The sequence below is a fragment of the Sorex fumeus genome, unplaced genomic scaffold (genome assembly GCF_029834395.1).
Source record: "Sorex fumeus unplaced genomic scaffold, SorFum_2.1 ptg000045l, whole genome shotgun sequence".
Taxonomy (NCBI): Eukaryota; Metazoa; Chordata; class Mammalia; order Eulipotyphla; family Soricidae; genus Sorex; species Sorex fumeus.
The window spans coordinates 15,675,830-15,691,987 of NW_026606102.1; the positions used below are offsets into that span (position 1 = coordinate 15,675,830).

The 16,158-nt window shown below is 40.4% G+C and overlaps 1 protein-coding gene across 2 annotated transcripts in view; it reads left to right on the plus strand.

Annotated features, from left to right (window-relative positions):
- The window catches only part of EPS15 (epidermal growth factor receptor pathway substrate 15), a 156,342-nt gene that overhangs the window by 89,483 nt on the left and 50,701 nt on the right, over nucleotides 1–16,158 (plus strand). For both annotated transcript variants that reach the window (XM_056122411.1, XM_056122410.1), the window contains exons 14-15: nucleotides 8,538–8,699; nucleotides 9,100–9,297. In XM_056122411.1, the coding sequence (XP_055978386.1) occupies nucleotides 8,538–8,699; nucleotides 9,100–9,297 (360 nt within the window). The remainder of the gene's footprint in view (nucleotides 1–8,537; nucleotides 8,700–9,099; nucleotides 9,298–16,158) is intronic.

Here is a 16,158-nt window from a genome sequence, read left to right on the forward strand (position 1 = left end):
AAAATAAGTTTATTAACAGGAACTTTGAATTAAAACTTTTCATTTTGGGGAGCTGGAGAGATAGAGTGATTGGAGCATTTGCCTTGCCCGAAGCTCACCTGGGTTTGGGTTTGATCCCTGGCATCCCATGTGGTCCCCAAATTATCACTAGGAGTGATTTTTGAGTGCTGAGCCAGGAATAGCTCCTGAGCATTGCCAGGTATGTCCAAAACCAAAACATAAACAACAACAAACATTTTCATTTATTTTATTTTAGCCCAAAATGGTTACCTCTATCATACATGATAATGAGACTCGACTATGGTTTCTTTAAATGGGCACTACATCTCCTACACCCCATGTCAGTAGAGTTTGCTGGAAAGATCCAGGAGGACCGCAGTAGCCTCACGTGCAATGGGGTCACTTTTGATTTTGTTTAAAGAAGGCATTTTTTCAGGCCAACAGATACTATAATGAGTAGCGTGCTTGCCTTTCTCACAGCCAACCTGAGTTTCCATACCCGGCATCCCTTTGGTCCCCTGAGCACTGCCAGGAATGAGTGCAGAGCCATGAGTAACCTCTGAACATCCCCAGGTGTGGCCCAAACTGCCCCCACCCCAACCCCAAAAGGATAGTTTTCCAGGGTGGGGAACTGAGTATATTTTTTCTGTAAAGGTGGATATGGGTCAAATCGGTTTGGAAACCTGTGCACTAGACTAAGAATGACCTAAACAATTGTTATCTACAGGTAATTAAAAACTTTAATAAATTTTATCGTCTCTCAACTCTGGTTTATCCATTGATAATGAGATACAGACTAGGAATAACATGATCATTAAAATCAACATGTACCTCCAACTCTTAGTGTTAAATTTCTAATTTCTCTAGTAGAAGGGAGTTTACTATAGCTATTAATAAATAGCAAAGTGAAAGAATGTGTACTTCACAGCTTTTATCTAATGTAGATATTAATTACAACTGCCAAACAAAAATGTCAGGAGAGAAGTGAGGGAATTTTGACATATTAATGAGTATTTGCCTAATTCAGACATGACTTTTCTGACTGTTACAGATAGTGATTTGTATGACCACACTATCTCAAGCACAAAAATAAGATTGTCAAAGACCCAAAGGCTCTTTTCCAACTGTTTTGCATTTAGTCTTTCTAAATCAATTAAAGATACTCATATTTGTAGTACCATAGGTTACTGCTTTCTTAGATATTTTCCTACTTCTCTGACCTTTGGCTTCTTTACCAGGGACTGATAAGATAAAGCCTTTTCCTGTATGAATATTTTGTTGGTGCTGGCACAGCTCTGGGCGGCACCCAGCAGAGCTAGCTCTGTGCTTGGCAGTTACTCCGCCAGTGCTTGAAGGACAGTGCCGTGTTGGAGATGAAACTCAGACCCCCTGCGTGCAAGGCATGTTCTTGGTGCATTGGAATGTTTCCCAGCACTGTCCCGTTCTAAATTTGGAAATATTGTCTCCCTCTGATCCTCCACTCTTTTCACCTCTTATTGTTGCAGTTGAGAATACTCCCCACTTCTCTGCTCAGTGAACTTTAACCATGCCATAAAACCCAACTCAGACCCCACCTCTTCTTAAAGATTATCCCTTGTGTCTGCAGTCTACATCCGGTTTTCCTGGGTTGGAGCTTCCAGAGGGGATTGCATAACCTCTTACATGGCTTTACCCTGTATGATACCTTATTTTACTAGTTTTTGTTTCTATGAACTTGAAACTGTTCTAGCGCATATTGTGAAATTTAATATAGGCTTAGAAATTGTGTGCCTTGGATCTAACCTTGGAGATAAATTTGATGAATCTATTCACAACAGTAAAAAGGAATAAATTTCAGGCAGGAAGCAGGGACGTGTGCACTTGGATGGTGTGGTTAATGAATATATCTAAACCACAGAGTCAGCAACACAAAGCACGAGATTCAAAGTACAGCAATTAAAACTAAAAATGTGCCTGTAAAGGAGACCGCTGGAAGGTGGTGGGAACCTGAGAACATTAGTGGAGGGAAGTTGACACTAATGGTAGTACTGGGGTTGGAACATGATATGCCCAAAACTCCACCGTAAATTACTTTGGAAATCACAATCCCTTAGCAAAAAAGTTCATTAAAAAATAAAAGAAGACCTGGGTTTAATCCTTGGTACCATATTGTCCCCAGAACACTGCTGGGAACAACTCCTGGCCACTAAGCCAGGAGTCGCTCCAGAATATAGCCTGGCATGGTACCACCCCACCCCTGACATACACCCTACAATATAATTATTGTGACATAGACCTAGAAACCACAGAGAGGATTGAGAGCACAGTAGGTATCTTGAAGAGTGAGATTTTGGAGGTTCGATTATTTGTACGTCATTATTTAGATTCACCAATTCATAGTGATTATTCATGTGTTTTATTCTTTAAAAATTTTAGTTCATGTAGTTGTTTTATTTTTCTCTTAGATGAAGAAGGATGACTTATTTCTGGGGCGAATAAAATTAGATCCATGAGCTCAGCATTCTTTTCCTAGCAGTAATTCTCTTAGAACATGCTGGGAAGCATATGATTGGGAAAGAAAGGCAGCTGTTAAAGGTTTTCTAGCACCCACCTAGTTTAGTTTTTGCCCCTTTTGCTCTTTGACTTCAATATTTTGCTCTAAAAGTTAATATGTATAAATGTATATATAAAACTATATATACACATATACATATATATTATATATATGATATCTTTTTTTGATGTCAGGGATCAAACCCATAGCCTCACACATGCAGGTATGTGCCTTACCAATAAGTTACCACACACGAGCGCACGTGCGTGCACGCACACACACACACACACACACACACACACAGAGAGAGAGAGGGGACATTGGGGGCAGGGTGGTAGTGTTGGATCAAACCGATGTTCTCACACATTCAGGTTATGTGCTTTATCAATAAGCTACATTTTCAGCCTCCTACTACATTTTGTTAATATTAAGAATAATCCGCAGGGCAGAGCCTGGAAAGCTCCCCGTGACGTATTCGATATGCCAAACACAGTAACAACAAAGTCTCCAATGGAGACGTTACTGGGCCCGCTCGAGCAAATCGACGAACAACGGGAGGGCCTTTACCTTTACCTTACCTTAAGAATAATCCGAGGGGGCTGGGATGCAGAGAGATAGTACAGCAGGTGGTGCACATGCCTTGCATGTGGCTAACCTGGGTTCAATCCACAGCTTCCCATATGGTCCCCCAAGCCTGCCAGGAATAATTCCTGAGTGCAGAGCCAGGAGTAATCCCTAAGTACTGCCAAGTATTGGCCCACTCCCCAAAAAGAATAATCCCAGGAATCAAAGAGATAATGTAGGGTTATGGGCATGTTTTGCACCCAGCTGACCCTGGTCCAATCTCTGCCCTACTTGTTTCCCCCAGGTTTTGCCAAGTGCAGCCCTGGAGGCTTCCAGTTGTTCTAGAGGTGACCTGCCACATCCTAGGTGACCTGGGTATCCCCCAGCGCCACAGTCCAAGCAGCACTGTATCCTCAGGCCCTTGCATTGAACCTTGAATTACTGGGAGGGGTCCTGGGCCTCTGGAGTATTGCTTGGGAATTCCCCCAATTAAAACAATCCTGTAACTTTCATAACCAACATAATAAATTACAGGTTGTTTTTTTTTTTAAAAAAATAAACAGCGTATTTTGGTGATACTGCTATCATACTTTGTATTCTCCTTGTTTTCTCTGATAATCTTCAGGTACAATTATGCCAGTATAAGTGCATGTCCAGTATGTATGCTTTGAATTTATTTATTTATTTTTTGGTTTTGGGCTGGAGCGATAGCACAGCGGTAGGGCGTTTGCCTTGCACGGAGCCAACATGGCCAACCTGAGTTCGATTCCTCTGCCCCTCTCGGAGAGCCCGGCAAGCTACCGAGAGTATCTCGCCCGCACGGCAGAGCCTGGCAAGCTCCCCGTGACGTATTCAATATGCCAAACACAGTAACAACAAAGTCTCCAATGAAGATGTTACTGGGCCCGCTCGAGCAAATTGATGAACAACGGGAGGACAGTGACAGTGACAGGATTTTTTGGTTTTGGGCCACACCCAACTATATTCAGTAAGCACTATACCCAGGCTCTGTGTGTAGGAGTCACTCCTATAGGCTGGGGGAACCATATGGGGTGTAAGAGATTGAAGCTGAATCACCCGTGTGAATAACAAACGACTTACCCACCGTGCTGTCATTCCAGCCACACTTTCTATGTAAGTTTTACTCAAAAATTAGTATCCTTTTTGCTTATTTTTTTATTGTTTTATTTAAATCATGAAAATAGGGCTGGAGCAGTAGCACAGCGGGTGGGGCGTTTGCCTTGCACGCGGCCTACCGGGATTTGATTCCCAGCATCCCATATGCCATATCTGGCAGTGCTCAAAGGACCAGCTTGAGCACCCTGTCGTGCTTGAGTGCTCAAAGGATGCTGAGAACCAACCCCAGGTCAGCTGTGTGGAAGGCAAGCGCCCTACCCTCCATGCTCTCTTTCTCTCTGGCCCCTAGAATGCCACTTTTCACAACAGGTTAAAGAATTATAAAGTTCTTCCTGTCAACTTCAGGCACATTCTCTGATAGTTTCTCTCAAGTAGATATTAGGATCCTTATAGTTGTTACAAATCATTGCTTAATCATCTGGGCTGTGTTTGACGTTGTGTTAGATTATGGTACCCCAAAGATAGATGAGAGACCAGCTCTGTACTTGCATTGATTAAATGGTAACTCACTGTGGTAAGTATCCTAATAAAGTTAAGGTATAAACTGTTGTAAGAATACAGGTAAAAGGAGCTTAAGGTAGGTCAGAAGAGATTAAATTTGACTATGCCTTGAAAAAAAGTATTGCCAGATAGTTGACAGAGAAGTGTAGGGGAAATGATTTAGGAAAGTTGCAGGGAAATTGAAATTTATTGTCTATTACAGAAGGAAGAGGTCAGTTTAGGTTGGTGCATGAGTGAATATGAGTGGATGAAGATAGTAGAGGAGAAAGGATAATTTGGGGCCCTCAATTTGAAAGTTTAATGTGTCTTATAGCTTGTTTTAGGTATGAGTTTACCATTGTATATTTTTGAAATAGCCAAGAGGGACACTGGCAGAGGTTCTTGGGCACTTTGGTGGTGGGAGAGTAAAATAATCTTGTTCCGGGGCAGAGAGATAATACAGTAGGTAAGTCACTCGCCTTGCATATGCCCAGCCCGGTTCAATCCTTGGCACCCCTTATGGTCTCCCAAATTCCACCAGAAGTGATCACTGAACACAAAGCCAGGAGTAAGCCCTGAGCACTTCCCATTGTGGCCCCAACCAATAATAATAAGTAATTTTGTACTTGCAGTATCATAAATTTTGATCTCCTGGTACCCCATATAGTACCCCAAGTTCCTGAACACAGATCCAGGGGTAAGCCTTGAGCACCACGGGGTGTGACCTCAACAATATTCACAATTTTGTACTTATGATTTTAATGTACCATAATTTTAATACTATTGTAACAGCCTAATATATATATTTAAATTCTGCATAAAAAGAAAGACATTTTCTTTGCATTGGGGTTTTTGTCGGTTGTTTTAAGGAACTTGGGCAGTTGGAATAGAAAGAAACAAAGGAAGGGTTAAAATTCAAGGGAGAACACTGAAAGCTAGTGTGTATTAGTTGAGAAACCAGTAGCCAGCTGGATGGTGAAGGCTACAGCTCTGTCTCTGAAGTGTGAATCAGAGATTTCCCAGACCACCCCAGCAGTGCTGCGCCCAGTGATGTTCCAAGGACCATTTGGTGCCAGAAATTGAGCCTAGATCGTGAGCCTACAGAGCCTGTATCCTAATCAATATTCTATCTCCTAGCCCCTATTTGAGGCCAGGCGAGGGCTGGGCCATACAACAGTAGTGTTCAGGAACCATTCCTGATTCTGTGCTCAGGATTGATGCCTGCTCATGTTCAGGGAACCATATGCAGCTCTGAGGGCCAACCCAAAGTAAGCTGCATGCAAGCCAAGCACTTTACCCCTGTATTACCTCCCCTTCCCCTCATTTATGGTTGTGGTGAGCATAGTTACCATGCCTCAACCACCACCAAAATGCCCAAGATCCTCCACCACTGACTGTATGTTTTTGTGTTTGGTTTTTGTTTTGTTTTGTTTCTGTTTGGGGGCCACATCCCACGATGCTCAGAGGTTACTCCCGGCTCTGGAATCACAAATTATTCCTGGTGGTACTCAAGGGACCATATGGGATCTAACCTGGATCAGCCATGTGCAGTGCAAGCTCTATACTGTCCCTCTGGTTCCCACTGACCTTATGTTACCCTAGTCCGTCTCTTCATCCTCCTCGCTCTCCCCACCCCCATTTCATGATAATCAAGGGTTGGTCATGGTTCCATATTATCTATTACTTTCTTTTTCTCTGTGCACCACAGATGAGTGACATCATCATGTATTTGTCCTTCTCCCTCTGACTTGTTTTGCTTAACCTCATATTCTCTATATCTAAGTTGCTGTCTTCTTTTCTCACAGTTGCATAGTATTCCATTGTGTATCACAACTTTATCCATTCAGTTGTTGCTAGTTTTTTCTGTATCCTGGTTGTTTTACTAATGAACATGCGAGTACATATATTTTTACAAATTAATATTTTTGTTTGGGAATAGATGCCAAAAAATACAGCTGCTCGGTGATATGGAAGCTCTATTCTTCCTTTTCTTAGAAATCTCCATACTCTTTAACAAAGCAGCTGAACCACACAAAATTCCAGTCAATTTTAATATCATTTCTCACCATCTTTTTCTTTTCTTGTTTTCTTTTTTTTTTTTGTGAAGCCAGAGAGTTTTTATTGAAACTTATTCAGAAAGAAGTGAAGGATGAGAAAGGAAAAATTACATGTTTGAGAACACAGGCTTCTCCAGAGTGGCAAGCAAAGAAACATAGAAGCAAGTGTGTTAAAGGGAGAAGACGGGCTTGAAAATCAAGCCACCATCATTTTTTCTGCATATGTCAAGATGTGTCTAAATTCTCATTTTTTGTTCCTTTGCTCTAGTCATAGTGATGACTCAATACCAAAATCTTTGTTTCAGTTTTCTAGTTTGTCTAATAGAATGTCTTTTTTAAATTTTAATCCTGGATTTCCCCCCCTTATTCTTCTATATTTTAGAATTAGCTTTGTGGGATCTTTGAAAATCCTTGTTAGGGTTTTCATTGGAATGTATAGATTCATAGAGTTGAAATCTTTATTATGTCACCTACCATTCACTGATCATTTATGAAGTACTTTATATATAAATATTATATGCATCCATATACAAGGAGAAGTGAATATATAGCAGTGAATAAAACTAATCTAATGCCCCTTAAGTCTTAGAGCTTAAAAATAGGAGGAAATAGACTATAAAATGAAATGTACTGTTGTGTTATTCACAGATAGCCAAAAACTAAATGTTTAGCTACACAATGGAATATTACTCATCAGTAAAAAGGAGCAAATGCATGTAACCATATAGATGAATCTCACAAATTTTATACCTTACATCAGATGAAAGAGACCACGTGAAATAGACTGCATATTATATTATTCTGTTTATGTGAAGTTCTATACAAGGCAAAATCTGTGATAACAGAAATCAGATCATTGGTTTCCTGGGACTTGAAATGGGCATGAGCATTAAGAGATGAGAGAGGTTGTGGGTGATGCAAGTAAGTATTCTAGAACTGAATTGGGGTAATGACTCCACACTGTATACATTTATTAAATTTTATTGAATTATATGCAGTGAGCAAATTGTGATACATAAATTATGGCTCAGCAAAGCTGTTTAAAATAATTACTTTATACCAACATAGATGAACCTTGAAACTGGTTGCTAAGTTTCAAGCTAGTTACACAATTCTACATGATTTGTGATTCTCCTTGAGAATAAAGCAGATTTGGGGGCTGTGGGGACCCCAGAAGTTCGGCAAGCTAAAGAAGCCTGTCAGACATTCCAAGGGCAGATTTCAGTGTAAACAATTTGTACATATTAGTCTGGATTTAGGGAAGGGTCCTCAAATAAAGATTGTGATTAAAACTCTGAATCTTCCATTTAACTAGCTCAGTATCCTTAATAAGACAAGAGACAATACTACCAAAGAGATAGTACAGGGGTCAAGGCTTTTGGCCTGCATCGTGACCAACCTAGGTTTGATCCCTTGCGTGGCATACATACCTATATGACTGCTGAGCACTGCCAGTTGTGATCATAGAGCCAGGAGTAAGCCTGAGCACTGCCTGATGTAGCCCAGTAATAAGACAAAAATTCACTTTCCCTTAAGATTGACTTCCAGGGCCAGAGAGATAGTACAGGGTAGTAGAGGATATGTTTTCATGTGTTCAACCCGACACCGCATATGTTTCCCTGAGCACAGAGCCAGAAGCATTCCCTGGGAGCACTACCAAGTATGACTCAAAGAACAAAAACCCTCCAAAAAAGAGATGGGCTTAAGTTGTTACCTAGGCTTTCTCATGCCTCTAAAGAGAATAAATAAATTTTATTGTGTTTCAGGATCTTCAAGATGAAGTTGAAAGGGAGAATACCAATCTGCAAAAACTACAGGCCCAGAAACAGCAAGTACAGGAACTGCTTGATGGTCTGGATGAGCAAAAAGCCCAGTTGGAGGAACAACTAAAAGAAGTTAGGAAAAAGTGTGCCGAGGAGGCCCAGCTGGTATAGTCTGGCTCTTTATTTCTGCTTTGTCTACAACTGGGTGCTTTTCATGGCTGAGGGCGAAACATTCTCTGTTGGTGGAGGTGGTTGGGTGTCAGTGTACTTAGCAGTTGGACTTATGAAGGAGATGAAGGCCTTAGTTCACCCAGAATTTAGTTCACCAGAATTTATAGTACTCTTCAGGGGAAATAGGACAGGTAATGGACTGTTTTCCCATTTTTCAGTCTGGAAGTATGATACCACTACACATTTTCAACTCTTTATCTTTCCCGAAAAGGACTTTTCTACCAAAAAACTACATCAAAGTAGTTAAATAAAACAAATCTATTGAATTAAGAAACATTTGACAGTATATCTTTTTAAAAATCCTTTTTTCTTCTCATTCATTTCCATAATACAGATCTCATCTCTGAAAGCTGAAATAACAAATCAAGAATCACAAATCTCTACCTATGAGGAAGAACTGGCCAGAGCTCGGGAAGAGCTGAATCGCCTACAGCAAGAAACAGCAGAACTGGAGGAGAGCGTGGAGTCCGGGAAGGCCCAGCTGGGACCTCTTCAGCAGCAGCTGCAAGATTCGCAGCAGGAAATTAGTTCAGTAAGTCTCTGTGGTAGTGAGAAAGATGCTTAAATGGGCCCTCACGTAGTTTTTCAGTAGTGGAGGGGGACTTCCTAAGCAGTGCTTACGGGGCTTGGGGCAACACTTGGTGCTGCTTGCTGGCACTGTGGGCTGTTCCTGGCTGTGTGCTCAGAAATAACCATCCTCTGGCCGCACGATGGAACCATATGTGGTACAGGGGTTCAAACCAGGGTCGGCTAGATCCAAGATAAACACCTTAATGGTACGATCTTTTTAGCCCCTGAGTCACATATCTTTTTAATAAAGAGAACTTTACTGCTCCATCTCCCTCTTCCTACTTTATTAATCTTCATTTTATGCAAATGGTTTCTACTACCTCTCATAAATTGAAACTGTCATACTACTTTTAAGTATGACTGTCATTGGAACAGTGACTGAAAGCCTGGACTTTGTAGTTAGCTGGTTTGGCCTTCAGTTTTTGCCACTTGCTGTTGGAGTCACTTAAACGTCAGATTCCTGTCTTTGAAGTTACATAATCAACAGTACCCCTACTTCTTTGGGCTGCTGTAAGAATGGAGGTTAAACCTGTGAGATATTGTAGCACAGTGTTTGGTACTTTTGCTCAGTAAGTTATGCTTAATTTTATAAATAGTAACCTAGTATCTTTCCATTTATCTTTCCATTTGTGATTCTGATCTTAAAAAATCAGTTTTACTCATTTGGAAATGGGCTGGAGCGATAGCACAGCGGGTAGGGCGTTTGCCTTTCACGCAGCCAACATGGCCGACCCGAGTTCGATTCCTCCGCCCCTCTCGGAGAGCCCGGCAAGCTACCGAGAGTATCTCGCCTGCACGGTAAAGCCTGGCAAGCTCCCCGTGACGTATTCCATATGCCAAACACAGTAACAATTGTCACAATGAAGACGTTACTGGGCCCGCTCGAGCAAATCGATGAACAATGGGAGGGCAGTGACAGTCACAATGACATTTGGAAATCCTTATTTATTTATTTATTTTTGTGGCTCCAGGGATTAAACCCATAACCTCACATATGCAAGGCAAGTGCTCTTCTGAGCTGCATCCCTAGTCCAAACTTTTTTTACTTAGGGAACATTCTTTATAGGAATACATGCGTAGTGTTGTGATGGGTCCCAGCTATGGGTACTTCTGTTAGGTATCTCTAAATGGAGAGTAATATTTAATAGACTGATAAGATAGATATGAGCAGTGTCACTCATAGATAAATCCTGTCACTCATTGCTTTCATTTTGAATTTGAACAAGTTGAAGACAGCTAAGGTTAAGAAACTTGCCAGTGATTACATAGCATTTGAAAGAGCCATTGTTTAGGGACTGAAGAGATAGTACAGGATTAAGGCACTTAGGTCGCATGAGGCCAATCCTGGTCCTCTCCCTGGCACTTCCTATGATGCCCCCGAGCTCCACCAAGAGTGACCTCTTAGCACTGCTGGGTGTGGCCCAGAGGCCCCATAGAAATGAATAAAAATAAATCCACAGCCTAGAGTTCAAATCTTTTAGAGCCTAGTTCAGTGTTCCTTAATAATTATTACTTGTAATAAAGTTCTTCTCTTTATGTTCTTCCTCTCTCTAGTCTGGCAGATGAATAAACTACTTTTTCAAGATATAGCCTGACCTTTTCTTTCTTTTTTGTCATGTTTTGTTTGGGGGCGGGGGCGGGGGACGAAACCCTGGTCACTGCTCAGGAGCGGCTCCCGGCTCTGCTCAGGCTCTGCTTCTAAGGGTGCTCAGGGGTCTTTGCAGTGCCTGGGATCAGACCTGAGAGTCCCACTTGCGAAGCACGCACTTCAGCCCTTTGAACTGTCTTCTCAGTCCAAACCTTTCTGAATCTCCCTTTTACTGGACTCCGTAACTCTCTTATAGTAATAGTAATACTACTCCTCCCCCAACCCCACCCCTAGCATATTTGGTTACACGTATGACTTCTTTTTAGCACTCAGAGCTTTTTACTCTTAAAAATTTATACTTTTTAATCTAACTCAGTACAGTTATTTTCCTTCTGTAAGTGCTAAACAGGTAATACAAAGAAAGTTTTTCCTAGTGAGAATGCTGCTCTGTTGATATTTTTAAAACCTGTTTTTTTCTTTGAGTTATTTTGGGACCAGGGAGAGGATTCAGAGGACCAGTGTGCATGCTTTGTGTGCAGAAAACCTGGGTTCGGTCCCCAGCACTACATGGTCCCTCAAGCACTGTCCTAGGAGCACCATAAAGTCCGGCTCAAAAATACTTTAAAAAACCATTTTTTAAATAAATATAATTTGGGCTGGAGAAATAGTACAGCAGGTAAGGCATTTGCCTTGCATGCGGCCAACCTGTGTTCAATCCCCGGCATCCAATATGTTACCCCGAGCACCAAGAATAATTCCTGAGTGCAGAGCCAGGAGTAACCTCCGAGCATCACTGGGTATGACCCAAAAAGCCAAAATAAATAAACATAATTTATGATACCATAAGGCTTGGCTGGATTTAAAGACACAATTTAGAGTAGTTCAGACATCACAATCCAGTTTTAGAACATTTCCATAACTCCCCAAAGATTTCCTGTTTGTAGTCTGTCCCCCGCCCTACCACTGTAACTACTAATACGGTTTCTGCGTCTGTAATTGTCTTTTCTGAGAATTTCAAATAGATGAAGTCAATACTGTAGGCTTATTCATGTGTTTTCTTCTTGGTATAATCTTTCCGAGCTTTACCCATATATCAACAGTATATTCTATTGTATATTTATAAAGTGTTTCAATTGGCCATTCACCAGTTAATGGGCATTGGGTTCTTTTCCTTTTTCCTTTTTTTTTAACTGCTATGAACTTATACACATAATTCTTTGAATTTTTCACAAGTCTTGGGTTTAGGATAGTTGCTTATATAGTAGTTTTGTTTAGTTTTAATCTTTTCTTGTACATACATTTGCCAAACTGTTTTCCAAAATTACTGTGCCGTTTTACTTTCCCACCAGTAGTAACATAAGAGGGTTCTGCCTTCTCCTTACAGTGTATGTCTTTGTACTACTGAGCCATATTTCCATTATCTGTGCTTTTGACTATCATTCTACTAAGTGTAAAGTCGTATTTTAGAATGCTTTTAATTTGCATTTCTCCACTACTAGTTCTGCTCAACATCTCTTTGTGTGTTTAGTGTTAATTAGCCTTGTATAGACTCTTGGATAATATGTCTGTATTAGCTCATTTCCCTTTAAAAACAATTGAATTGTCTGACTTATTAAATTGTAAGAGTTTAAAAAATACATTCTGGATATGTCTTTTTATCAGATACTTGATTAGTAAATTATTTTTACCTAAACTTTTGCTTTTCTTTTCTTGACTTCTCTGAAAGGGAATTTTAAAGAGAATATTTTAATGAGAAAAGCAGAAAGAACCTAGATATCATAAATCATGGCTAAGAAAATGGAATTATGTTTGTGGTCAAGGAAAATAGCTTTAGCAAGTCATGCCACCATGTATCTTAGAACATGTTTATTGTAATGTAGAATTACAACTCTGTGTTTGATCTCCAGATTCAGAATAAATGTTCTGATTTTTGTATTTTGCGTGGTAGGGTCAATACTTGCCCGTGCTCAGGGCTTCTTCTGGCTATGATCTCAGGGTTCACTCTTGGCTGGTCTTAGAAGACCATATGCAGTGCCCGAGTTCAAACCTGTGTCAGCCACACTCAAGGCAAGTGCCTTCCTTGACAAACTATCACTCTGACCTGCTAATTTCTTACTTTTGACTAGTGACATTGGCGTGTCTTTCCCACAGAGGGCAGTATATTCCCATGGGTCTATTAAAATGGAAAAAAGAAAAGAAAGAAAGAAAATTTAACTTTGAGTTTTCCATCTTGATACCTAGTGTTTTTTTTTTAATTGAATCATTATGAGATAGACCTTACAAAGCTGTTCATTTAGATTTCAGTCATACAGTGTTCCAACATCCATCCCTCCACCAGTGTACATTTCCCAGCACCAGTGTCCCCAGGTTCCCCCTCCTCACCCCCCCCCACCTCCACCCCCTGCCTGCCTTTTGGGCATTGTGATACCTAGTATTCGGGACAAGAAAAATAATAAAGAACTTCTGACCATAACTCTATCTTACTTATACTATACATACTATACATATATTTTTTTTTAAATTTAAGCAGAGACTAAGGAAGATCAGTCTTAGTGACAAGTGAATGAAAGAATTAAATGCTGGAAGCCTAGATTGATTGGCTCAAAGAAGATTATTAAAAAAAACACTTGAAAAAGAAGCATTAACTGTTTATATGATTTTTGATCTTAATGTTTCAAATTTTAGACTGACTGTAGGTTTTTAATGGATATTTAAATTGATTTAATTTAATTTAATATGGCATGGTAAAACTATTTTTAATAGAATAGGATTTCTGAAAATTGACTCTTAATATGTGTGCCTATGTATATGTGAGATTACAGATGTGTTTATATTATGTATACATGCATTTAAATATTCCATACATATTCAGTATTACCTTTAATAATATACATATTCACTTGATTAGGATATAAAATTATTTCTGTGGAGTAAAGAAAAACAGTTATAAGTTAAAAGCTCAAGGATTATACAGGACACACATGGTTTATTTTTCCATTGTGTAGTATTTGGAGATTGCTCATATTCTAAATACTGTGCATTTGCTACATATAAATGCCAGCTGATGCTCACCGCTTCAATTCATAAGCATAAAACTTGCATTCATTCAGTGAACATGTACTGAGCACTTTCATTGTGTATCATTAAACTGAATATTGAAGATACAAAATTGGTAACAGAATTTGTGAACCTATCCTCAAAGACCCCAAGGTCTTTTAACTTTTTAGTAATTGGTGAATTGGCTGACTGGGATGGGGAGTAGGGGAAGAATACTTTTAGGAAATATAGTGTGTCAGGCATTTTTGCACACTTTGTCCACTATTTATATCTTTGCCTCACTTGATAATCACCTTATGGAGGTAGTTCTTAAACTCCCTGTATGAATTAAGAAATGGAAACTGGGAGCCAGAAATGTGGTGCAGAGGGTAAGGCCTTTCTTGCAGCCTACTCTAATTTAATCCCTGATACCATATCTGGTCCTTTCGGCGTTGCCAGGCCAGGAGTGATCCCTGAGTACAGAGCCCAGAGTAAGCCCTGAGCACTACTAGATGTGGCCCCAAAACAAAAAAGAAGAAAAAAAAAATGACAGCTAGATTTACGTAGATTTACATCTGTCTCTTGATTAGTTTATAATCCTGAGAAGATCTATGATGAAATGATGGCTTGGAGGTTTCAGATTGAGCAATTTTAAAAGCTTCTGGGGAAGTAAAGGCATGATGTGTAAAATGAAAGTTGGTAATCTATATTTGTTAAAAGCAAAAAAAAAAGCATGTTAATAAAGAAAATTACATTGTCTTTTTTGGTTTGTTTTTGTTGGGGAGGGGGCATACCTGCCTGTTCTTAGCCCTTATTCCTGGCTCTGTGCTCAGGGATAACTCCTGGCAAGCTTGGGGGACCATATGGGGTGCTATGTGACCCAAGTCACATTTGTGTAAGGCTATACCTTACTGTTGTACTATCTGGCACCTCCATTGTCATTTTGGGTTGTTTGTTTTGGGGGAGAAGGGGGTGCTGAGGTGTCACACCTGGCTCTGCACTCAGGGTGGTGCTCAGGGCATCATATGGGATGGAGTGATAGCCCAGCGGGTAGAGCATTTGCCTTGCACGCAGCCAACCCGGGTTCGATTCCTTCATCCCTCTCGGAGAGCCTGGCAAGTTACCGAGAGTATCTTGCCCACTTGGCAAAGCCTGGCAAACTACCCGTGATGTATTTGATATGCCAAACACAGTAACAACAAGTAAGTCACACGATGGAGACATTACTGGGCCCACTCGAGCAAATTGATGAACAACGGGAGGACAGTGCTACAGTGCTATTGATATTAATAGCATTTTTCTATTGCTTCTCGTTTCCAGTAGTGTAGAGTCGGGAGTTTAAAGTCACTTGAATGTTGGAATCAAGAAAACTTCAAATAGGGGCTGGAGCAATAGTACAGTGGGTAGGGCGTTTGCCTTGCACATGGCTGAGCTGGATTCGATTCCCAGCATCCCATATGGTCCCCTGAGCACTGCACACCATCAGGAGTAATTCCTGAGTGCAAAGCAAGGAGGTAATTCCTGTGCATATCCGGGTGTGAACCCAAAAGCAAAAAAACAAAACAAAAAAAAAACTTCAAATAGATCTTTAACATATTTGATTTAGATTTGTAGAATGCTTCGTAGGACTCTAGCCTATTAAAAACTAATGCTAGAGCGTAGGACGTTATTTTATGTCGTCTTCATTCCTTTTCTTCCTAGAAGTATTGATGACTCCAAAGCCTTTGTGCTCTATGTGAGCTTAGTTTATGTCTTTTAGAGCTTCACAAAAATCTCTTGCCCTGATTCTTTGCTCTTTTCCTCAATACTTGAATCATTTTCTAATGCCAGGTGATTGTTAATATGAAGTTATTTTAATTAGAATTCCTAGAGCTTTCAGATGTGTGTGTGTGTGTGTGTGTGTGTATTCACATGCTGTGCGCGCATGCACTCACACACACACACACACATACACAAATGAATTTCAAAAGGACAATTTACTGGATTGGAATACTGAAGTATTTTCTCTAATTCATGGTACATACCTGGAGAATTCTCCCTAAAGAAAGCAAATTTGGACTGGATAAATAGTACAGCTTGTAGTTTGTCTTGCATGTGTCCCACTTGGATTCAAATTCCAATACTGCATATGGTCCCCTTGGCCCTGCCTGGAGTCATCTCTGAGTGCAGAAACATTGATCCTGGAGCACTAGTGTGGTC